The sequence below is a fragment of the Anser brachyrhynchus genome (assembly GCF_964034855.1).
Source record: "Anser brachyrhynchus genome assembly, chromosome: 16".
In the NCBI taxonomy this organism is placed as follows: Eukaryota; Metazoa; Chordata; class Aves; order Anseriformes; family Anatidae; genus Anser; species Anser brachyrhynchus.
The window spans coordinates 1,738,814-1,762,382 of record NC_137734.1 but is presented as its reverse complement, the minus strand read 5'-3'; the positions used below and the strand labels follow the sequence as shown (position 1 = coordinate 1,762,382).

The 23,569-nt window shown below is 51.4% G+C and overlaps 2 protein-coding genes across 13 annotated transcripts in view; one reads left to right on the top strand and one right to left on the bottom strand.

The window, feature by feature from the left end:
* ZBTB46 (zinc finger and BTB domain containing 46) overlaps window positions 1-17,780 on the top strand; it is a 58,846-nt gene extending 41,066 nt beyond the window's left edge. For 6 of the 12 annotated variants that reach the window (XM_080558779.1, XM_080558780.1, XM_080558778.1 and 3 more), the window contains 4 exons: window positions 3-54; window positions 148-459; window positions 7,101-7,276; window positions 12,542-17,780. In XM_080558779.1, coding sequence (XP_080414905.1) covers window positions 3-54; window positions 148-459; window positions 7,101-7,276; window positions 12,542-12,928 — 927 coding nt within the window. In that variant the 3' untranslated portion in view covers window positions 12,929-17,780. Of the gene's footprint in view, window positions 1-2; window positions 55-147; window positions 460-7,100; window positions 7,277-7,454; window positions 7,581-12,541 lie in introns of all 12 variants that reach the window. The other 6 variants (XM_080558776.1, XM_080558775.1, XM_080558783.1 and 3 more) reach the window with 4 other exon arrangements.
* On the bottom strand, window positions 15,514-23,037 carry SLC2A4RG (SLC2A4 regulator). Its single transcript, XM_080558784.1, has 8 exons — window positions 22,858-23,037; window positions 21,754-21,914; window positions 20,851-20,960; window positions 20,517-20,764; window positions 20,190-20,290; window positions 19,808-20,063; window positions 19,595-19,716; window positions 15,514-19,471 (listed from the first exon to the last, which is right to left on the bottom strand). Exons 1-8 carry the CDS (start codon window positions 22,978-22,980, stop codon window positions 19,360-19,362), a joined length of 1,233 nt encoding a protein of 410 aa, XP_080414910.1. The 5' UTR covers window positions 22,981-23,037; the 3' UTR covers window positions 15,514-19,359.
* Window positions 23,038-23,569: the final 532 nt, after the last annotated feature.

The following is a 23,569-nucleotide window of genomic DNA, read 5'->3' as shown; positions in this document are numbered from 1 at the left end:
AGGCCGCTTACGATGGATTTCTAGCACTTTGGCAGTTTAATAACTCTGACACAGGTAAGTAGAGAGTAAAAGTACTTATTTTTAATTACCATTATTTTACGCCAGAAGACGGTGATTTGTACATGTGTGTGTGTATTTCTGTTTTAGATCCATGTTTTTTGAGGTCCGAAGACATGGACTTAACTAACGATGGCCTGTTCCTAGATTCAGCCCTCTCCAAGAGACTGACCTGTGGCTTCTGCAGGAGGGTTTTTGAGTGTGCCGAGAAGCTGAAGGAGCACATCCACGAGCACGCTTTCTCCATGATCTTCCCGTTCGACTTGGCTGCCTGCGCCTGGCCTGGCCTCGCCGACGGGGTGCCTGCTGGCCAGCTCGCCCGCTTCCAGTGCTCCAAGTGCCCCGCGAGCTTCACGCTGAAGTCGAACATGGATCGGCACGAGAAGACGATCCACTTCAACTGTAAGAAGATGCAGTGTCCTAAGTGTGCCAAGCTGTTTCGCGACAAGACAGACTTGAACAGGCATCTCATGTCTGTGCACTCGAATGAGCGTACCTTTGTGTGTCTCTTTTGTGGCAAGGGCTTTGGTACACAGAAGAACCTCACTAACCACGTGAAGGTGTGCTACCTGGCCTCTGCCCGGCTGGGCGGCCTGGGGCTTTTGGACAGCGTAGAGCAAAATGAGGAGCCTGAGGAGGTGTAGCTGCTGTCGCATATACTAGATGTTTCTTTTAAACTAGGAAAAGCAAACTGTTTCCTCGTTTTCTTGCTGCAAATAAACTTACCGCAGGTGTAACGTAAGAGTAATTCCCCAAAACTGATCAGGTCGATAACGTGCTGGTTCCGGATACTGTGTAACTGCAGCCATGGTGCAATTTTTCTGTAAAGATAACTTTTGTCAGTCTGTACAATGGCACTTTGGATATTTTATTGGTATGATAATATGGTGCACTTAGTATCTTAAACTTTATTTATCAGTAGATCTCAAAGTGCTTTATAAAAGAAATGGTTCTATTTTTTTCTTACATTCCCTACGAAAATAACATACCTAAACTTGTGAGCATGTGTTAGCAGTAGAATTAATAATAGAATTCAGTCTTCAGTGTTCTGCTCTGGTGCTCTGTCCATTAGAGAATTCAGGCATTTCAGGGTTTTTCAGCTCGTGATGAGCTGTGAAAGCACAGGGTTGCTTAGCACTGTAAGTTGTTTATGAAATCTGTGTTTCTGTCTCATTTAAAAGAGAGGGTGGAAAGCATGCTGCTTGTTCACATGTGCAACAGGGTGTGTCATTTGGGCTTGAAAATTGTCACAAGGTTCGTATAGCTTAGTACTTGATATGTCTGAGCATCTTAGGAGTTCTCAAAAATCTAATGAAGCAGGGCTGGGGCTTTCTGGAGTTCTGTAATTTTTTTTGACTAATTTGTTTAATATAATTATGTTAGCCAAGCTGAATCCACGTTTTTGAACTTGAGGATTTTTATAGAAGATCTAACTGTAAGGTATGGTGTACGTACAAAATCAGGAGTGGTTGTTACTGGAAGGTAGAAATCTTACTGTAATTCATATTTTGTTACATGAAAATCATTTATTTTTTTAAAAAGTTAAATATTTACATCTCTTGCTATATATTTACATGCAAAACCAGATTATAGTAACAATTAAATGAAAGTAGCATAATTAAGTGTAGTGCTCTCCAGCTGCGCTGTGCAAAGCACAGCTTGTCAGCAGTTTGAGCTTTAGCGTTGCATGTCTTGTAGCCTTGCTTTCCTCAGTGTGCAAGGCATACAACGAAGGAGACTAAAGCAGTTTCTTTAGAGGTCTTCAGAAAAGTTAGTTCTCTCAATACAGTTGCATCTCAGGGAGACGAAAATGCAAAATGGTTGTGCTCAAAGTGGACTGGAGCAGCCTGGAGGTCTCCGGTGGGGAATTTCTTGCAAGGCGTTTTCCTGTGGAGTGGTGGACGAGAAAGACCTGCTGTTCCCTTCTGCCCCATCCCAGCAGAGGGCGGATGGGTTACGCTGGTGTAGGGCTGCTCTGCCTATTCCTGCTGGAAGCCACAGCTTTAGGGATGCAGGTCCATGCTGCACAAAGGCTGGGCTTCTGACAGCTGGGAAGCCAGCGTTTCCCAGCTTGCCTTAGCTCTTACTCTTCATTTAGGAAGGGTGTAGTCAGAGCTGAGAATACTTTCATGCGTAATCATTGCGATACACTGTACTTTTTTCTTTTTTTTTTTTGTCAGCATCTCATTCATTTTTCTTGTGGTTGTTCCCATCAACTTCTTCGGCATCGTGTCTAGTTCATAGTGTGTTAGCTGTTCTTGTTACAGTTGTCATCTTAATTGCCTCGTAATTTACTTTGCTCTTAAGTGATCAGCAAAGCGAGATAGGAGAAAGGTGAGTGGGAAGAGGAAGTTGTTACCAAAATGAGTCTTACCTGGTAATTTGGGAGCAGCATGGTGGGATTTGTCTGAATCAGAAAAGCAAGGAGTCAGCAAAAGTAATTTCAGCAAGTTTTAAAAGGTTTTGTTCATACCGTAAGAGTTTCAAAGACATTTCAAGTTGGTTCACTTTTCTGTGCTGCAAATTTTTATGCCATTATATCAGTCAGAAGACTGACTTCTGTAATGTATTCACGGGACAAAAGGGATGGTGTTGGAAACCCAGTCACAGGCATCATCACAGATGCGATGCGACCCATATGTCCAGCATCGGCACGTGTGCTCGCCCAGTCACATCTCACCATTCTTAATTAAAAATTATGGCAGAATCAACTATTTCAAGGTTGTGACTTATGAACCTCGAACTGTATATGAAAGTGCTCATAGAACTTTTTCGAGAACTTGAATTCAACATGGAATTATTTTCCTGCAGTCAGGCCAACTCATTATCTCTGGCGGAAATAGAGGTTTTCCAGTGTTTACCCTCAGGTTCAGGAGCAGATTTTTTGTTTTTTTAGTAGAATCTTAGGGTATGACCAATAGTGTTTGCATAAAAAGCTTTTTAAAAGGAGGATTTTTGTGTTAGAAAACAGGAAGACGATGGGAATCGAAAATTTGATAAATTGCATATTTCTATTTACAATCTTAGATGTTAGGAGGATTAAGTGAGCAAGAATGGTCTTAAAGTTTTTGAGTTCTTCATAACGCACAAATGAGTGTAGTATTTCAGTGTTTATTAACTTCTTATTGGTTTACACAGTTAAAGTAACTCCATCAGGCAGTAAATCATCAGTGCATCGGGGCTACTTCATTTGACAGCCCCGGTGAAATAATTTTTCGAGATGACAATACCAAAGACGTGTGGTTTTTTTTTTTCAAGCACTATTGTGTTGCTTTTACAAATGCGCATCTTCTGTAAACATTCCAGTGAAGTTAAGTACATACACTGTGATCCTATTTGTATTACTTTCCCTGGTTTGGGTGCTGTTTTTCAGACGGTAGCACCCGGTAGCTCGTCACCTATGGCGCTGCTGTTCAAGGTCTCAGTGATCTTGTTAAAGATTAGTTCCTAGGACCTTAATGCTGCTATGAAATACTGTCATTTAGACAAAAGATTATACATATACCAAAGCTGGTATGTTGTTCCTTAAATATATGTGCTTGTAGGTACATATATTTAGCGATACTGTGAAAGTTACAGTTATTTTTCTAACAATGCTGTTATTTTTCAGGTGTTTACTTTTGTAGATACGAAAGCTAAATACATGGCTACTTGGTGAAAAATAGTTTTCAATAAAACTGTAGCTGCAACAAATGTTTGTGACTGTTTTTAAATATAAGCATACTGGAAGCTAAAAACGTTATCCTGTAGTGATTTCAGATGGTACAGGCGAAAGTAAGCATGAGGGATAATGGCATCAGAGCGTTACTAGCGTGATGTTGGGAACATGTTTGGATTCTGACCTAAAGACTGACTTCTCCCACTTGATAAATGGAAGTAAATTGGTACGATGAGTTTGTAATCCTTGTCTGAAAGCGTATGGTTTTGTTGTTCGGGGCAGGTGTGCAATTACGCGTCCTACCGGTGTGAACCCGCTCTGATTGTGCAACCCAAGTGGGGTACACACGGCGGCGTCTGGGTGGCTCGTCGTGCGCCGAAGTAGCGTGTCAGCGCTGCTGCTGTGCGCCCGAAGGTTTGCAGTTGCCTTTTCAGCTGCTGTAGGAGCTGAGGCATAAACTGAAGAGAGAGATTTGGACAGTAAGGGGCAGAAGGCAGCCAGACTTCTAGGAAACGACAGGATCAGGTGCATCTGGTGGTGTAGGAAGTGGAGGATTTTGCTGCGTTCCCTTCTCGTAAGCACTTTTCCTTTGTAATCGTGGGCCCTGGTGGTCTCCTTGTCATTATTTTCTGAAGTGAGGGGGTTAGACGTGGTGTGCAGAGCAGCTCCTCTCTGCTAGCTGTCTGCCAGGGGCACTGGGGTGGCCGTGGAGCAGAGGAAGGGGCGTTACGTGACCTCTGTTGGCTTGGCTTGATCAGCTTACAGCTTGTTTACCTCGTCTAGACTGCACGGTAATAGGTTTACAGTGATCCTGGGGAATATAAGTGCTTGCGTGGCCTATCGCTAATGCTCAAGCAGTTACAAGATCAAACTGGAAACATGTTTATCATAAGTAGCTCTGTATCATAAACCTGAAACTTGCTTATGACTTCCAGGTGGGCTCCTTGCCTCTGAACGTGTAGATGGGGGGTGTCAAATCCAAAGGAGAAGACGCAACAGAAAATGATTTTCCTGTAATTTAAGTTTTTCCAGGAAGGGAGCAAATAGAATTTCATATTCTAGTTGTTTCCAAAAAAAAGTCTTGTAAATAGGAAGGCAGGTTTGTGGCAGGAGAAAGGACTGTGTGGGCCAGCTGAGTTGGTGCAGTATCAGCAAGAGCTTGCACAGGGCTCTGGGCATTAGATGTGTTCATGCGGCTCTTCTCGGAGGTTCCCAAGGCAGCGCAAGTGCATGTGCGTAGGATCACCCGAAACCAGCCTTGTAAAATTCTGCCTGGCTGCAGCGAGTAATCCTTAGTGACAGGTGAATGAAATATTCTTGGCTTTCGCTGTCCCTGTCATCGTCTGTACTGCAGCCATGGCCAGGTGAGTGGCAGGTAGGCTTTTCTTCTTCCTTGGGCTAGAAAGTTCTTGACAGCTTTACAAACGTGCTGTTAGAAAGAAAGGCATCTGCGGGACGGAGAGAAGGAGTTGCTGAGCAGCCCGGCGCAGCGAGTGAGGAGCGTAAAAGCGTTGGGTCGAGTTGGGAGCGTTGTTACACAGCGGTGCAGTGCGTGCGTTTTCTTCCAAGCAGTCAAACGCTAGGACAAAACTGATATCATGGCAGGCTTCAAGAGCTCGAAGCTTGCGTGTCGTCTGCATTAGAACAACAAAAAAAAAATCATGTTGGAATGCTTTTCTAGGATGAGCTTGTGTTGAAGTGTTCGTTTTGATGGCGAAAGGTGGTGGCAGCTTGCTCAGGGATGTCCGAATGTCAGGAGCATCATCCTGTAGTTTTCACTAGTTCTACATGAGCAGGGCATGTAGTTAATTACAGTATTGTTTTATCTGTGTTGGAAATACAAGGCAAAGTAAACTGTAAAAAAAAAAATAATTTTTTTTTAAAGCCCACAAATTTGGCACTAAAGTAAATAACGCCGAGCACACAGGCCTGCTGAGTTCCTTAAAACAGGCCCTCTCTGTTTCTCAGCACACACTTCAACTCCCTGGGCATTATTTGCGGTATGCCAAGAGCATGCAGTGGACTTTCAGCTAGTAGGGTGTTTGTAGGGGATAACCTTTCAAGAAGCATCCAAAAATATTGCAAAGTACTCAGTATGTTAGAAGCCTGTACAGTAGGTACGGTGTTTCCCTCATTCCCTTAGCTTTCCTGCACAGACTTTCATTTACAAAAGCCCATTAGCATACATGCTAGCGTACTTAAGATGATTAACTAGAATTTGCTTTCTTTTTTTTCTCCTTGTTATGTAAACAATATACTGCTTTGGGAAATTATGATAATTAGGACAAAAGTGGGTGAAAATTAACATATTAATGGAAAGCAATAGAATTATTAGAAGGTAGAGATTTAAAGTCACATCCACGTGGACAGTCATTTCCAAATTCCTGGTGGGTGGATGCCCTCGGGGGATAGCAAATATTCTGTTTTCACCTGCTGTATTTTGCACATTGCGCTCTCGTTTTGTTTGGAGGAGGAAATACCAACACAGCTGCTATGTGCATTCTTCTGACAAATTAGACCCTTGGGCTGTCAGTACTGTGTGTATCCCCCGAGCCTGCTTTCCCCGCGCTTCTAAGGAGATGACAAGAAGAAAAGAACCAACAATGTCAGAATAGCTTCAAAAAAAACCATCATTTTCTAGCTCAGCAAAATACGATTTGGGGAAAAAAAAAAAAAAAAAAGACCATCAAAGCCTGTGCAGTTGGCTTGTAAGGAGGCTTACAGGGGTCATGCTGTAATTCAACATGATGCATTCTTCTGTATTTCTGTATCCGTGCCACAGTAGTAACAGTAGCGGGAGGTCGGATGATGTAGCATACGTGTGTCGTAGCTTCCTGTTTGCTCTGGGTGAAGCTCAGTCTTTGCACCTTCACTGAACTGCTCCTGGAGCACGTGGGGGAGCACTTAATAAATTAAAAAAAAAAAAAAAGGCAAATTAAAGCAAAGCGTGCGGCGCTGTCAGGGTGTTGTATCTGGGGTCTGCTGTTCGTGGCTGGCTATTTCTTCCACAAATAAGCGTTGGAATTTCAGATGTTGATATTTACGATGATGATTGCATATATGATGATTGCATATAGTAAATCAGACTTGCAGCATGTTGCCAGCCCTCTTTATTTGCTCTTTAACGAGCTTTAGGCAACGTGGGTCAGGCTGTTGCTAAATGCTTGTGCACTGGCTCGTTCAGAAGCTGCTCAGATGAAGGCACTTGAAGTTCTCAGCTTTAATAGGACAGTATAAGTACACGGGTTTAGGAGACTGCAGGTGGCGAAGAGGTGAGGATGTGATTTCACAGCGAACTAACCTAACAGTGAAATACTAAGCCAGAAGACTGACCGTGTGGAGACGCCCCGAAAGTAATCCCTCTGTTCTGCTTGCTCTCTTGCAGTCAACGAGTTCACCGTGATCAGGAAGAAATTCAAGTGCCCGTACTGCAGTTTCTCCGCCATGCACCAGTGCATCCTGAAGAGACACATGCGATCCCACACGGGAGAAAGACCTTACCCCTGCGAGATCTGCGGGAAGAAGTTCACGCGCCGGGAGCACATGAAGCGGCACACCTTGGTAAGGAGGCCCCCCGTGAGGCAGCTCGGGTGGGTGTTGGCTGGAAACGGAGGTGGCTTGCTCAGATTAAAAGATAAGAGGAGCTTCGTCTGATCTAGGTTTGTGTTTTGTTTTCCCCTCTGGGGCTCCTCGAGCCTCTGAAGACTTCTCTAGTATCTTTTCTCCCCACCTTTCGAAGGCCCAGTGTTTTGCTGACTGTTCATCCAGAGCTAACCAACACCTGCTCTCCTAACTCAGCCCGAGGGGTTCCTGAAGAGCAACCCGAAGTAGTCTGCACTTCCCGCTTAGTGCTGCTAGCCCGCAGGTGAGGGATTGAACTAGCATCTCAAACGCGGCCTCGCTTTCTGGTGTGATTTTCTCCTTTCCTCGTGCGCCGCCGACTGCCGCGGAGAGCCTGTGCGTTAGGGCCTGGAGGTAAAGTAGCTCGTGCTGTCGTCTTCAGGATTAAAAGGGAAGTTCCTCCGTGATTCGGTACAGAAAGTTTTCTAAAATATGTCACTTGGCAAGAAAAATTCAAGCCAGCGCCACCGTAGTCTGGCAGTAATTAATTATATATAAAAAAAAAATGCAATGCTTTATTCAGGGCTGCTACTCAAAACCGTCTAGGAGGCTGTTGGCTTTTCACAGCTTCTTCATAAATAAAAATTACAAGCCTTTCTTTTTTTACAGGGAACAATTAATTTGCCATCCAAAAATGGTTTGTCAAAGCTTAGCATAAAGATGATGCTGTGGAAGAGCAAACGGTTTCAGTGTAATTATTCCAGTAATGCACGCCAGCAAGTTCTGTTGGCCCTCTAATTAGGCTTGCAGAGAAATTTTGATATATTTTTTAAATACTGGAGATTGTAGCTGTGAGGCTCTCCTACAATGAGAGATTTAAGAAAAAAAAAATACACGGGATTGACAGTTTTCACTGACTCTGAATTAATTTGCTGAAGTCACTTAAATGACTATTTTTCAATTTTTACATTACCTATTGAATTTTTAATGTAAAGAATATCTTACTAGAGGATGTATGCTTAGGCCAATTAGCATTTTTCTGCTTGGAATTTTCAAAGCCACAAAGAAAGTCATTGCCCTCATCCCAGTCCTGCAAGCACGTGCGTACCCTTGCGTACTTTCTTTCAAAGGCAATTTAATAGTAGTGATGCAGCTTGGTTCAGGTGTAAAAAAAAAATAAAAAATAAATTTAAATTCCTCTCCAGCTCTACAAAGTAGTTCTACGCTCATGAAAATCAGCATATCGTTACATACTGTGGCAAAGGCAGGAGAATGCACTATATCCTTCAGGAGTGAAATCGAGGTGATCCACAAATTAATTTTAGTTGTTGGATTTTGCTACTGGAATCATTCTAGGTCACTGATTTGGTGCATTGAGCTCGCAGTTCAACTTCTTTTATTATACACACGGGGAAATGAAGCCAGATATGAATAAATGTGAATAAATGTATGAGAGGATATCGTATCTGAATCTCTCTCGGACTACTTTTGTGTCAGGAGTTAAGCTAGTTGAGAAAATACCAGCTGGATTACCAATTTTTCGTGCCGGGAGAAATTCCTGGAAAAAAAAAAAGTGCAGTGCTGATAATACCAATTCGTTTCCATTTCAAAGACCACAGATGACTCAGAGGTGTCTTGTAAGAGAGAAAGTAAGGAAAAGTTTCTTGTTTTGTTGCTGTTGGGGAGGGAGGTGTTCCTACAACTGAAGGAAACTTAATTTTGTTTGGATTTGGCTTTGAAATATTTCCGTGTGAAAGAAGACAGGACGCGGTCCTGCTCCTGGTGGTGGGATCACTTCGGGAACCTGGGAGCCTTGCGTGGGTTGGCGTAAATGAGACCCCGGAAAAACGACAGTTTTGTCATTCAGCTGAAGTTTCTTTTGAAATGAAGCTATGAAAAGGGGCGTTTTGTTATCCCCAAGTGGCGCTGCGGTCTTCGTTTACAGAAGAGGCAGTGCAAGCTTTCTGAGGTGCTGGTGGCGCGATTAACTTCTGAGTTCGTACGCGCTGCTTCTCTGGTAATCTTATTTCCGTTATGCGTAACATTGTAAGGCTTAATTGTCAATCTCGGGTAAATCTGCAGAGATGAATGCTGATACGCATCAAGTGAAAATACGTTACAAAAATAACATGTAGAAAAAGGAAATAGGTTTAGCACAAACAAAAATACATTTTTTTTTCTTTCAGTTCCTCAATTGAGAACCAAAGACAAGAGGGACTGTTTTAGTTTTATGTTTAGCTCAAATTCAAAAGAAATTTTTTTTTTAGTCTTTACATAAATTTAAATTAAATATAAATGCCTTTTTTAAATTGGGATGTTGAAGTAAATACAGGATTTCGGAGGTGCAAAGACTTCGGGACGAATGATACTTCTGTGTGGTTTTAGAGCACAAACCGAGGTTTCTGGACCCGTTGCAGTGATCAGGTTGTGCCCAAAAGGAAGTCCGTCCCCTCCTGTGATACCTGCAAGGTTTTCGGCTAAAATCCATCAGCACTTTCTCAGTTCTGGTTCGAAGCGACTTGTCTCCGTGTGTACAGGACTTTGTAACTTGGCCTGCTGGCTGCTCAGAGCAGTGAGCCTGGTTCTTATTGCAGGTATTTCACGGCGTGCCTGGCCTTGTTTTTCCCCTGTCCAAAGAAATATTAGCGTTCAGTTAGAATGTGTTTTTCCTAATGACACCTTAAAATACCCAGTGCCAAACGCTGTTTTTGTGTTTAATACTTAATAATTCAGTGACGCAGGAAATGGGCTGCTTTCTGATCAGCACCCGGCACTGTCGTTCACTTTGAACGCGATGACTTTACGGTTGGCACTGGAAAAGAGGGAGGGAGATGATCAGGCTTTTTAATAGATGTTTCAATCACGCATCATTATAGCGTCTGTTGTGTAAATTTTTTTTCTGGCTCTTCTAGCCCCTCTTCTGCCCTTTTTCCTGCCTTTTGTAATAGCATTCAGCTTCTGGTTCCTGGAAACCATTCTGCCCTCCGTTAAAAATGAGTGAGCTGTACTGAGCCTGTTAAATGGCTTTGACCAGCCTTACCCAACTGCTTTTGAAAAAGCCTATGTGTAGTTAAAAAAAAAATAAAATAAAATAATGACTTAGCTTGAAATGGTTGAAGAACGCGACACGGAGACCAGCTCAGAGCAAGGAGAGCCTGAGAGCATCAGAGGAGCGCCGAGGCTTTGAGCACAGCCGGGGCTGGGGAAGCACAAAGGTTGAGCGAGTGTTCGGCAGCGGTAGGTGCTTGGGGGGGTGAGATCGGTCGATTTGTCTTCTTGCCAGAGATCTCCAGCTCAGCTGGGTTTGCCGTGTGAAGAGCGAGTGCGGGGTTATGTGGGAGCCGGCGGGGAGAGCAGATTATCCTGTACGCGGGGTGGGAGCGAGGAGCCGGCCTCGCTGTCGATTCCCACGTGCTCAGGCCAGAGCTGTGCACGTTTTCCTCTCATCGGCTGCATTTTGCTTAAACAGCCCCTGCTGAGCCGGGGTCCAGGCAGCCTCACGCTGAGGACAAGTGACAGAGAGCAAGGCAGCGGAGCCATCGATGTGCAGACTGGTAAAATCTTACCAGGCGGCTGATTTAAAATAAAAAGGAAGCGCTTTTTTTTTTTTTTTCGCACGAGGCATGTTTAACCGGCAAAACCTTTCATAGAGGCAATTGTGAGGATAAAAAGAGTAAATGAGTTGAAAAAAGGATTAGACACAGGCGATACGTGCCCAGAGGCTCCGATAGCTGATGGTCTGCACGTAGCAGCTTGCTCGGGATGACCCTAAATCGTGGGCTGCTGAAACTTTGTAGAAGATGGATCGTTCCCTGCTTTTATGCTGTTTCCTCGGGTGCTGAGCACTGGCAGTGGTAGGACTCTAGGCAGTGTGGTGCCTCCAAATGAAGCTTCACCCTGCTCTGGGAGCCTCCACAAGGGCCTGCTACCTGGCCCCTGCTCCCTGCTTTTATTTTTATATATTATATGTATGTGTGTATGTCTAATATATATATACACCTACATACATGTGTATACTACATATATATAGCTTGCGTATGTGCGTATATATATGAAATTCAGGCATTCTCGCTGTACCGGTTGGCCATTCCCTCCAAGAGAGGCGCAGGTGAACATTTTGAGCCAATTTCTTGGCTTCCACCCATGGCAAAAGCAGCCAGAGACAGAGTTCACCTTTGATCAGGCGTTCCCGTGCTTCTCAAGGTATGCAGTCTTGCCCGTTGTGCAGCGCTGTTTGGATCTTTAAGCGATTCCTCTTATCCCGCGCAGCGTTTTGCCGCTCACAGCTTACCCTGTAAGTGTGATGGCTCCATATGCCTGTTATTCTCAGAGGTAAAACACAGCATGGTTTTGTGGAGCAGACGTTTGTGACGAACCATTTCTCAGCCAGCAAAGCAGTCAGAAGTAGGATTAAAAGCGTATTGGGCAGCTTTTTTAAGAGACGGGGTGCACTGACAGTGCTGCTGGTCTCTGCTTCTTGGCAGCAGTGGGCTCGGCAGAGAGACACCATTAAATTAACGCGGCATTAATACCAGTTCGATCTTAATACCAGTCCGATCGCGCGTTGCTCTGCTCTTGCCTGCAGAGGACCGATGCTTGGGGTGGTGTGGGGTTTTGTTGTTGGGTTTGATTTTTTTTTTTTTTTTTTAAAGATTTTCCTCGTGTTGCTGTAAGGCAGCTGAAATTGCATCCACGTAGTGTTGGTCCACGCAGCGCTGTGCCTCGCCACAGCAAGCCCTGCCGGGCACGGTGCAGCTCCCCCTCCTTACGGTCCCTGGGCGTAGCTGTGCCTCGTAGCCTCGTGGATGAGAAACTCGCAGAGGGAGCTACTGCCTCTGGCAGGCCGGCAGAAAACTTCACGTTTTGGTCTCATTGGTGTAACTTGCAGGAGCGTTTCCTGGCGGCTTGTAACCCTCGCGTCGTCGAGGTTATTTTAAGTTAGTTTGCCAAAGCTGTACTTGGTGAAATGATTGCACCCCAGGTTTGAAAAGAAGAAAAAAAAAAGAAAACCGGGGGGATTGGAAGTTCCTCTCAAAACTGCCAGTTTGATCGGAAGGCCTTCTCAGAAGGGTTTCCCGCCGTATCGCAGCATTCGAGTCGAATTAATTGTGATGGGTTGAGGTTCAGCGATGAAGGCTCGCGGGGATCTCGGTTCGCAGCCGGGGGCTGCGGCGTCGTGCCTCGCAGAAAGGGAGCGTGCCCTCCTTGCAGCTCTCGGTCTGTCCTCGTTGGCAATTACATTTTCTGATCGTTCTCCTTTCCTAGGTCCACAGCAAGGATAAAAAATACGTCTGCAAAGTGTGCAACCGGGTGTTCATGTCCGCAGCCAGCGTGGGGATCAAGCACGGCTCTCGCCGCCACGGGGTTTGCGCCGATTGCTCGGGCCGGGGCATCGCGGGTCACCTGGACCACAACGGCGGAGAAGGTTCCCCGGACGAGCTGTACCCCGGCGAAGGGCAGTACATGGAAGACCCAGACGACATCAAAGTGGAGGGAGACGAGGAGATGGGAGACGACGACGACATCAAGTGGAAAGACGACGTAGGAATGCCGCAAGATGACGTGATTTTAGATGATGACAAAGACGTCGACTCTCCGCAGGAGCAGGAGAACTCTGGGGAGAACGACAAGGATTTTACCTGGATTTCTTAGGGATTTTTTTTTTTTTTTCATTTCGTTCTGTTGTTTGTAGGGGGAGGGAGGGCGGGGGAGGAAGGAGTATGTTGGAAAAACTGCGTAGCCTTGTTGTCGTCCATGTGTGCAAAATAATTTCTGTGTTTTCTAAACGAGTCCTTCTCTGTTCCACTCAGATACTGTGTTAGCGGTGTCGCTTCCAGTGACATGACCGACTTCACCTTCCCCCTTCTCCCTTCACGAAGAAACCCGACCGTGTCCGCCTCCCCGGCGGAGCGAGCCAGGCTCGTGCAAGTGACTTACGGTGTCCGCAGGTGTGAGCGCTGAGCGGGGAGGAGCGGGCGGCTCGCAGGCTGCGTGAAGCTTGTTTCCCCTGGACCTCTCCCACCCCGAACCCAACACCGGGGAGATCTTGTGTCCGAAGCAGGTTTTTTGGTGGTGGTTGTTTTGTTTTTTTTTTTTTAACACCTTTTCTGTGTTACGAAATCCTAGCGGCGGCGGAATTGCGAACTAACGTTGTGGAAACAAATCGATGTACGTGTTTGAGGGCTTTCCCTGACGATGCGGGCCTTTTTTTGCAAAGTTATTTAAAGAGTTTTTATTATTTTTTACGGAGCCAAATAGATCAAAAGGCAAGTCAGATTGCAGCCTTACGAGTTCTCGTCATACAAGTAGATTCGTAGCTTCCAAAAGAATCACCGTCAGAAAAGATCATGGCATTTCTTGGACCTCCTGGCACCTTACCCGTGTCCCGTCTTCCAGCCTTGCTTGCCGCATTCACCGAAATGAGTGCTGGTGTTTCCACAGAACTCTTTGCTATAAAGGGCACGGGTAATTGTCTACCTGTCATCGTCTCCCACAGATATTTTCACTTTTCTCCCTTTGCTCAGCTGCCTTTTTCACGAATATATGCAAACTGTAGTAAAAAAAAAAACAAAAACGAGGCATTTAGCGAAGTGCAGGACGGACTGTGAAACATAGGAAGCCAAGGTGAGGAAATCCTAGGGCAGTGGAAATCCTGCTGCTCCTGCCCAGCAGGCTTCAGCGGGGCCAGGGTTTCACCTGGGTGCGTTGCTCTTCCTTGCCAAGCTGAAAACTTCGATTCATCCTTGGTAGGCGTAAGGCCTATCAAATTCATAAAGGAAACCTTCAGTTTCAGCTGCACTGGTTTGATGTAAATTTGCAAATAAATTTTATTCTTAACGAGAACCAGGTTTCTCTCCTAGCACGTCTCCTAAAAGGTTTTGTGGGTCTGCTCCAGGTAGTTGGATTCTCCTTGTCCATATCGGCCGCTGTTGCCTTCTTCCAACTACAAGGAAATGACAACAACTAAGTGCATTGGAAGTGTCTTGTTCCTGCGAGAAAGCTTTTACCTTTCACCTCTTTGCTTCTGGTGCTTTTTTTTAACAAAAGAAAAGAAAAAAAAAAAAAAAGCTGAAGACCTCACTATTTGCTTGCCGTGGAGCAATTTTATACAATGTCTGTGATGACGGTATCTTGAAACCTGCCACAAAAGACAACCTGTTGCCAGAAAGCCAAATGACTAAAAGGTGCTATTTTTTTTTTTTCCAGTGCTGGGAAAGGCAATCTCTGTGGGGAGGGAAAAAGTTCTCGCAGGCGTGTTGTTCCTTAATGAAAAGCGTGGTTCCCCCCAGCAAAGAAAATAGAGTTTATTGTACAATAAACCCCGGGAAAGCAAACGGTCTTTCAGGATTTAAGCTGCTGAGCACCAGGGCTTGTTTTTGGGGAGCGTGGCAAGGTGGGAGCCTTGCTTCTGGCCCTGCAGTAGCTGCTTCTCCACTCGTCTCCGCAGCACGAGCCGCGTCCGGGGGTCGTGGGGTTTTTTTTGAGTCCCTTTCTCCGCAGCCATCTCCCGTTCCCCGCAGAAGCTCGCTGCCTTCAATCTGCGTTTCTTCCCCCTTCGTGCTGACGGTCGCCGTCACGGAGGAGCCTCCAGCACCTCCTGGCTGCCGCCTTTGCAACCCTCTTCTCGAAATATTTAAAGCGTAGAGCGGTAGGGGCACGTAGAAACGTTTTTATTGAACTGTACAAACCTAGTTTTGCATTTTAGCTTCTTGTAAAGCCCTGTTGCTGTATTTAAAAGACGTGAACAGAACCGGTATTTTACGATTGGACCTTTGTATGCTTTTTTTTTTTTTTTCTAAGTACAAAACCATCAGTGGTTGTCTGTTGGGGGGGGTCCCGGGGCGTTACCTTGCACGGGCTCTGTATTTATTGTACCTGTACCTGCGGAGGGGCGGGCTGGGGGTGGCCGACGGCCTCGCAGCCCTCACTTGTTACGTGTAGACAAATACATACAGTACTTAAAAGATATCTGTAGCTTTGCTTTTTATACGTAAGATCTATTTTATTTTATTTTTTTAACCCAAACCGTTCAACCCCCCTGTTTCTGTGACATTCCATCTTGCTCATCTGTTCTGATTCAAGAGTAGGAGTTCGCTACCTTGCCTTCGGAGGAGAGCCAGAAGCGTTGACCCCAGGTTTTCCTTCTCCTCCCTCTCCCTGCCCTAGCACTTAGGTGACTCGATTTCCGTGATCACTTACGGGGTGCTTAGCTTTACTTCGCTTGGCATTGGGAAATATTTCTTTTTTTTTTTTTTTTCCTTCCTTTCCATTTTTTTAAATGGTGGACAGTAAGCCACGCGGCTTTCAGAGACGTTTCCTAGTAGTGCCACTTTGAAGCTCTTTGAGCTGAGAATGCAAAAAAAAAAAAAAAAGAAAAAAAAAGAGAAAAAAAAAAGAGAAAAATCCACAGAAAAGCTAACTTGTTATAATGTTACCATTATAATATAGCACATGCTTCTATATTACTAACATACACTATATATACCAAATAAAATCGTTCTAATATGTGATGTATATTTTAAGTGCTTTGTTTCGCTGGAGGTGTGCAGACGTGGAAACGCAGGTCTTCAGGAACTGGTCCTGACACTTCCGTGCTCCGGAGGGCTCTTCTCGAGGCTCGGTAGTTAAAAAAAGGGCAGTTGGGGTTTTTTTTTAATGCTGAAACTTTATACGACGCCACCGGTTGCTGCGAGCGGCCGGTGCTGGGGGCTTCGGGCGCGGGACCTGGGGTGGGATAAGGGGGGATAACGGCTGCAGCCCCCAGCCTGTGGGGTTGTGCCGTGTGCCCGGACACTGCCTATGCAAACTCTGCTGGTCTGGCTGTGCAGAACGCTCGCCCTGCCCTGCCCACCCTACCCACCTAGCTCGGGTGGCCTTCGGCACCGCGTCCTTGTACGTCCCCTCCGGGCTTCGTACGCCTTGCCGGGGTTCCCTTTTTTTAATTTTTTCTAACTGTATATACGTCTGTGTGTGTGTATGTGTGTGCATGTGTGTATATATCAGTATATACGCACATACAGGTCTAGTTTCAAGAAATATCTCCCTTATAGATGAAAAATTGATGCACGTAGTCCGGTGACAATTTTTTTTTTTAAGTATTCATACATACTTGTAAATGTTGCTCCCTGAATTTCTTTATTATTCTCTTTTTTTTTTTTTAAATATAAAAGCGTGCCAGGAATTGGAAGAGCATTTCAAGCAGTACTTTGCGAGCTTCTCGTGCAAGACAGCACCAGGGTGTGTAAGCATCCGTGCGCTGTCCTCGCCTTCAGCAAACGGAGCCGAGGAGCAGAGACATCGCGCGCTAGGCAGGCTTGGTGCAATGTTTAAGGGAATTCTGTAGCGATTAAGGCAAATTACCTTCTTGCATCCCCTCCTATCAGTTTATTTCAAAAATAGATTTATTATAAATTTATTTCATAAATTATCTGTTCTCGCGTAGGTTTTTCCCTTGGCCATGAGGCGTGAGGTCACCCTCAGACCTCTCAGCTCGGGGACGGTTCGGTGGGGAGGTGACAAATGGGGTGGATCGCAAGGATCGCAAAGTGACTGTCTTTTTTTTTTTTAATCAAAAGTCAGTGTTTTGGACTACAAAAGGAATATTTTTCATACGAAAGGAAGCCCGCTCTGGCGTTAGGTCCCGTTTTCTTTTGTCTCTCGACTTATGCCTTTAACTACTCCACTTTTCCAAAGTGAAAGCTGCATTCGTTTGGCGTTTTGTACGGATGTTTGGGGACTTAAGGACTGCTGTCAGCCGCTGGCTCCCAGGACGCCGCGATCCCGCGGGGGCCGAGGGCGCGGGGCCAGGCCCTGCAGCCCCTCTCCCCCCGCTGCTTCCCGTTTTGCACATCGCCCCTTAGGAAAGAAACTCCATGAAAAAAAAAAAAATGCAAAAACTGGAATTTTTTGCAATATTATTAAAGATAATCTTATTTTAGCTCATTCTGTGACATGTGCGACTCCTAAGAAAGCCATACTTAATGGTTCTTTTTATTTTTAGTTCCTCTATTGTGTTTTGAATTTCTGCCTTTTTTTTTTTTAGTCCTGCATAGTGAGAGTGCTGTGTGTATGCTTTCATATATATTTATTTTTCAACGTGCTTTAAACCTGTCTACAAAAAGAAAGCTAAACAAACAAACAAAAAAAAAAAGGACAGCGTTTGAAGATTGTTATTTTTTTTGCTGGGAATATTCTATATTATACTGACTTTATATTAATTATTATAAACCTGTGTTTGTATTGAAGATGTGTTTAATATTTTGGGGGAGGTGAGGCGATTTTAGTAACCAGAAGTCAGTGGGAGAACATGGCTGTGTTGTACTGATTTTCTGTAAATGTAGTTCAGGTAAATATGACCTTATTTTCTAGTTGATCTCACAGTTTCTTGTCTGCCTGGGCACACCAGAGGTGTGCCTCTTGATTATAATTACTTTGTGATGGGATTTAGCTTAGACATACTTGCAAAAATCAATCAGTTTCAATAAATTGGGAAATTGCTGCTAAAGTTTTGCTCTGGCTCTTTTTTTATATATATTTTTTTTCTTTCCTTTTTTAACCCTCCCTCCCGCCCCCGGCTGTGCCGGCGGGGTGCTGCTGCCTTGCCCACCCTGGGCCCACCTAAGTCCCGGTGGCTCAGCCCCGACCTGGCACCAATTTCTTCATCCCTGGGGGCTTCATCTGAACTGAAAACGGTGCCTCGGGCCCTGCTCCCGGCTCTCAGGAGGACAGGGGTGGATCCGTGCAGTCCCCTTGGTGATGGGGAGGTTGCAGGATTGGGGCGAGGGCTGCACCAGGACCCCCCCTCCCCGTCCTCCCTTACACCACTCCCTGACAGCAGAACCCCAAAAGCAAGCAGGTAAATGGAATCATTAAAAAAGAGGGGGAAAAAAAGAAAAAAAAAAAAGAATCCAAATTTTTTATTTTTCTTCTGGATCTGACACATCCCACGTCGGCGCCACAGCCGGACACGAGCGAGGGCTGAGCCTGGCACGGGCCCGTCCCAGCCCACGGGGCCAAAGCAGCCGGACCCCCTGCTGGGGGAGGGGGCGGGGGGGGGGCACCCTGCAATGGGAACCCCCCCCATACAAGGGGGAGCAGCCCTGGAGCGGGACGGAGGGGATGGGGTGGGGGAGAGAGGGGCAAAGGCCATAAAGCCCTGTACAGCCCCAGGCTGGAGGCAGCACGACACCACGGCCGGCACGCTCTCGGGCCCGGGGAGGGAGTAGTTTAAAAAATAGGAATTTTTATATATTTTATTTAAAAAATAAAAACACACGAAGGAGAAAAAAAAAAAAAAAAGGAAAAAAAAAAAAAAAGAAACGTCTTTGTGCAGTTTGGCTTAGTGCAAATGGGCGCGTTCCTGCAGGCACTTCCCGGAGCACGGCCCCCGGCGGGAGCGTCTGCTCCCCAGTTACAAAAAATAGAGAGAAACGACGATACAAAGAGTAAAACCCCCCGGGGGGGGGGGAGGAGGGGGGGGGCACCCACGTCCACCTCGGGCACCCCAGGGTGCCCAGTCTGCCCCAGGTTAGGGCAGGGACACGCGGGTCGGGGGCAGGAACAGGCACCCCGATGAGGAGCCCCCCCCCCGGCCCCAGGCACAGCTTATTTGAGCAGCGGGCAGCCCCCCCTGCCCCGGGGGGGGGGGCCCATGGGACCCCCAACCCCACACAGGGATGGGGGCTGGGAGCAGCCGGCCGCCCCCCCCGGCCAGCCCCCACCGCTGTGCCAGAAAGGGAGGGGGGGGGGGTACAGAGAAAGGTTTAGCTTATTTTCAAAGGAAAAGAGAGGGAAAAGCTCTGTGGTGGTGATCGGGGCGGGGGGGCTGTGTGCATAAAGCTTCTTTTTGGGGGGGGGGGGGGAGCGCTGGTGGGTCAGGGTCAGGCCCTGGTGCACATGGCCCCCCCCCGAGCCCCACGGGGCCCCCCCATGGCCGCGGCAGCGCGGGGCCGTTCCCTGAGTCCGGCGGGGGGCCCCGGGGTTTGGGGGGGGGGGGGGGGGCGCAAAGGCACCTCAAGTGCAAAATGTGCAAGAAGGGGGGGGGGGGGGAAAGGCTGGGGGCGGGGGGAGAGCGGTCGGCGGGCTCAGTCGAGGAAGCGCTGGCAGGCCTTCTTCCAGCGGCACGCCGTGCACCACATCTCCCGGTTCTCCATGCCGTACACCTTGCGGCACTTCTTGGCCTCCCCCCGCGGCTTCCTGCGGGAAGGGGACCGAGACGGGGGGGGGTCACGGAGACGTCACGGGGGTGTGGGGTGGGTGTGGGGTGGGGGGGGGCCACCCATGGGTGCCAAGCACGGGGCCTCGGCGGTGACAACTCACCTGGGGACAGCGGGCGGCTTGGGCAGCACCGGGGCGGGCACCGCCGGCGTCATCGCCACCGGCGGGGGGGGCACCAGCGGCCGCTTCTCCCCCACCGTGAGCCGCGGGGGGGCCGGGCAGCCCTGCGGGGAGAGGACAGGACGCCCCCCCCAAGTCAGAGCAGCACCCACGGGTGCAGCACCGCGGCCCAGCGGGGGAAGGGGGAGGCCTCACCTGGTACGCGTGGTCGGTGTGGACGTGGCAGAGGCCGCCGGGGGGGGCCGCCGGGGGGCTGAGGGGGGAGGCCAGCGGCAGCTCGGGGCTCAGCAGCGCCGGCGCCTCCGTGCCGGGGAAGGCGGGCGGCACGGAGGAGGTGGGCGAGACGGGCGTGAGGCTGGAGAGCCCGTCCGTCAGCGAGTCCACGTCGACGTCCAGCTCCGTGTAGTAGAAGTCCTCCTCGCCGTCGCTCTGCTCGAGGTCGGCTTTCCGGCTGGAGGGACGGCGGGGTTGGGATAAGCGGGGGGGGCCTAACCCCCTGATGGGAACCCCCCCGCCAAAGGGTGCCCAGGGAGCCCCGGGTGGGGAGCCCCGGGGTGAGGGGAGCCCCCGCGCTTACCCAAGGTGCACGGTTCGGATGTGCTTCTGCATCCCTGAGGAGCTGCTGAGGACTTTGCCGCAGCTCTTCCACAAGCACTTGAACATCACCTTGGTGGAGTTCTGCAGGCAACAGGGGTCAGCCCCGTCCCCCCATACTCAGCCCCACCATCGTTCCCGTCCCTATCATCATCCCAAATTTCATCCTACCACCACCTCCAGCCCCGAGCCCACCACCCTCTCCAGCCCCCAAGCCCACCCCAAGACCTCAACCCCAACACCAGCCCCATCTCCGCCACCATCCCCAACCTCATCCCCGTCCTCGGCCCCGTCCCTGTCCCCGTCCCACCTTCCTCTTCCGCGGGATGGGCTCTCCGAAGACGAAGTGGGTGCCGTCGGGCTCGTCGGGGCCCTCGTCCGGCGGCGGGGCGGGCAGGAAGGCGCCGGGGACGTGGCTGGAGAGCGGGGGCGAGGGGGTGGAGGGGGTGGAGCGGTCGCTGGGGGGGTCCCAGCTCCAGTCCCCGCTGGTGTTGCTGCTGCTGCTGCAGCTGGAGGACATGGCGGGCGCCTCCAGCCAGGGCTCGCCACCAGGATCTGCTGCAGAGGAGGAGGAGGAAGAGGAGGGTGAGGTCCCACCGTGCCACACGCCCAGGGGGCACGGTGTCCCCAGGGTGTGCTCTTACCTGGGGCGGGGGGCGCCGGCGGGTGGCCGAGCACCAGGGGGCTGGTGGAGAGGCTGGTGAGCACCGCGGCCGCCATCACCTCGTCGATGCCCGCCTTGCCCGGGAGCTTTCTGCCAGCGAGAACAAACGGGGGCTGCGGTGAGCACGGCCGGGACCCCAGCACCGCAGCGCATCCCCTTCCCTCCCCGTGCCCCCCATCTCCCACCCGCGGTGTTGGGGTGATCCCCCCAGCCCCCCCCCCCGCCCCGGGCTGAGGCGGCACCGCGAGCCGGGGGCACCGGCACCTGCATCCTGCGCCGCGCGCAGCTGAGAAACGTGGGTTTGCTCAGCTGGGGCCAAACAACTTCCTGAAGTGGAAAAAAAAAAAAAATTAAAAAAAAAATAGAAAATTTAGAAGAAAAAAAAAAAAAAACCCACGAGCGAGAGGTCAGGAGCGGCAGGAGCCATTTTGCAAGCGCGTCCCAAAGCTCCGGCCCCGCAGGAAGGAGCGGGACGGCCCCGGGGGGGGGGGGGCTGGATGCTGGGGGGGCTCCCGGACGGACAGACGGACGCACGGACGGACAGACACACGGCTCCGCTGTGCCCCCGCGGAAAGCGAATCAGCGAGCGATGAGCAAGCAAAGCGAGATTTATTTTTTTTTTTTCTTTCCCCTTTCCCACCACCCCGAGCGCTTCAAATTCGCGCCTCGCCGCAGCCGCACGGCGCCCGCGCGGCCCCGAGAGTGGGACCCGGGGCTGGGGCGGGGGTGGAACCCGGTGCCCGGTGCCAAGCAGCTGCCGCCGCCGGCTCCGGTTTCAACCCCGGGCACCGGGCCACTGCCGGGCCTCCGGGTCCCCGTGGCGGGTGGGGAAGCCCCCGGGGGGTGTGTGTGGGGGGGGTCCCCGTTGTCCTCGTCCTCCTACCTGTGCCGGGGCAGCGGGAGGCAGGCGGCGTGCAGCGCCAGGCACCGCTCCAGCCCCGCGTCCAGCACCCGCAGCATCGCCTCCTGCTCGGGGGGGTCCAGCCCCAGGGGCTCCCCCAGGCGCCGCAGCCAGCCCCGCGCCCCCCGGCGGGGCAGCGCAGCCTGCGGAGAGAGGGCGGCCGTCAGCTGGGGGGGGGGGGGGGGGGGGCTCGATCCCGGGAGCCCCCCCCGTTGAGTCGATCCCGCCGCTGATCGGTTCCCCATGGGGGTGTAGGGGGGGTATGGGGGGGGATGGGGGGGGGGATGGGGGGGGGTGGGGGGGGTCTGATGGATCTGGGGTGGGGTGGGGGGGGCGAGGAGGCAGCGCTGTGCCTGGGGACTGCGGGATCCCACTGGTGTGCCCTGAGTGGATCCCAAGTAGATCCCCCCCCCTTACAGCTGGGATCTGTCGGGGATCCCCCCGAGCCTCACAGCACCCCCCCCCCCCCCGCGGGACTGCTCCCCACGCCCCCCCCCCCCCCGGTGGATCCCGCACCCAGCGGATCCCCCCGCGGGGCTGCGGGGGGGGAGGGATCCGTCAGGGATCGGGCCCGGCACACCCCCCCGCCCCCCCCCCCCCCCCCCCCCCGCTCCGTGGGGCTGCTCCGCCGGCTTGGCACTGCCCCGCTCACCGGGGGGGGCACCCCCGCACCGGGCACCGACGGATCCCGGCCGGTGGATCCCCGGTAGATCCCGCGCGGGAGGGGGGGGGGGGGGGGGGGGCGTGGCCGCCGGGCCGGCCGCCAGCGGATCCCTCCCGGGGGGCGGGGCCCACCGGCAGCGCGCGCTTCCCGGGGGCGGCACCGGCGAACGGGACGGGACCGGGGCTCGGCGGGGCGGGGGGGCCGCGGGGGGGGGGCCCGGAGGGTTACCGGGGGGGGTACCGGGGGGGGTCCGCTCCCCCTCCCGCCGCCCCCCGGTTCCCCCCCCGGCGCCATCTTAGCGGCGGGGAAAGTTTGGGGCGGGCGCGGCGGAGCCGCTGTCAGCTGCCACCGGTCCCCCGGCCCGGCCCTCCCGGCCCCCCTCCCCGCCGCTCTCGCCGCCGCCGCCGCCGCCGCCCCGGTACCTGCGGGGCCCCGTCGGGCTCGGGAGGGAGGCGGCGGCGAGCGCGGCGGCGGCGGGCGGCGGCGGCGGCGGCGGGCGGCGGCAGCAGCAGGGCGCAGGCGGCGGGGGGGCGCTCGGGCTCCATGCGGGGCGGCGGCGGCGGCCGCGGCCGGGGGCCCGGCGGGGAGCGCTCCGCCGCGCGGCCCGGTGTCGGCGGCGGCCACGCCCCCCCCGCCCCGCCGCCTCTCGCGATTGGCTCCGGCGCGCCGGGATGGAACGCGGCCGCCGCCTCCTCGGCTTCCCATTGGCCGCGGCGCGCTGCCACTTGGCCCGCCGCGCCCCGCCCCGCCCCGCCGCGCCCCGCCCCGCCGCCCCGGCCCCGCCGCCGCCATCTTCTCGCCGCCCCGCCCCGGCCCCGCCGCCCGCCGGCACCCCGCGGCCCCCCCCACCCGCCCCGCCCCCGGCCCCGAAAGTTGACGGAGTGCCCCCAAAAGTACCGTTCCCCCCCCAAAGGAGGCGTCTTCCCCCCCCCAGGGCTATGGGGCGCCCCCACATTGTGCCCCCCCCAAACCACGGGGTGCCCCCAAGTGATTGCCCCCCCCAAAGTGCCCCGTAACCTAAAATGCTCCCCAAAAAGTTGTGCCCCCCCCAATAAAGCTTCTGCAGACTCAGAGGGAAACCTGCAGGGCCCCCTAAAGGCCAAAGCCCCCCCCAGAGTTGTAGCTGCCCCCCAA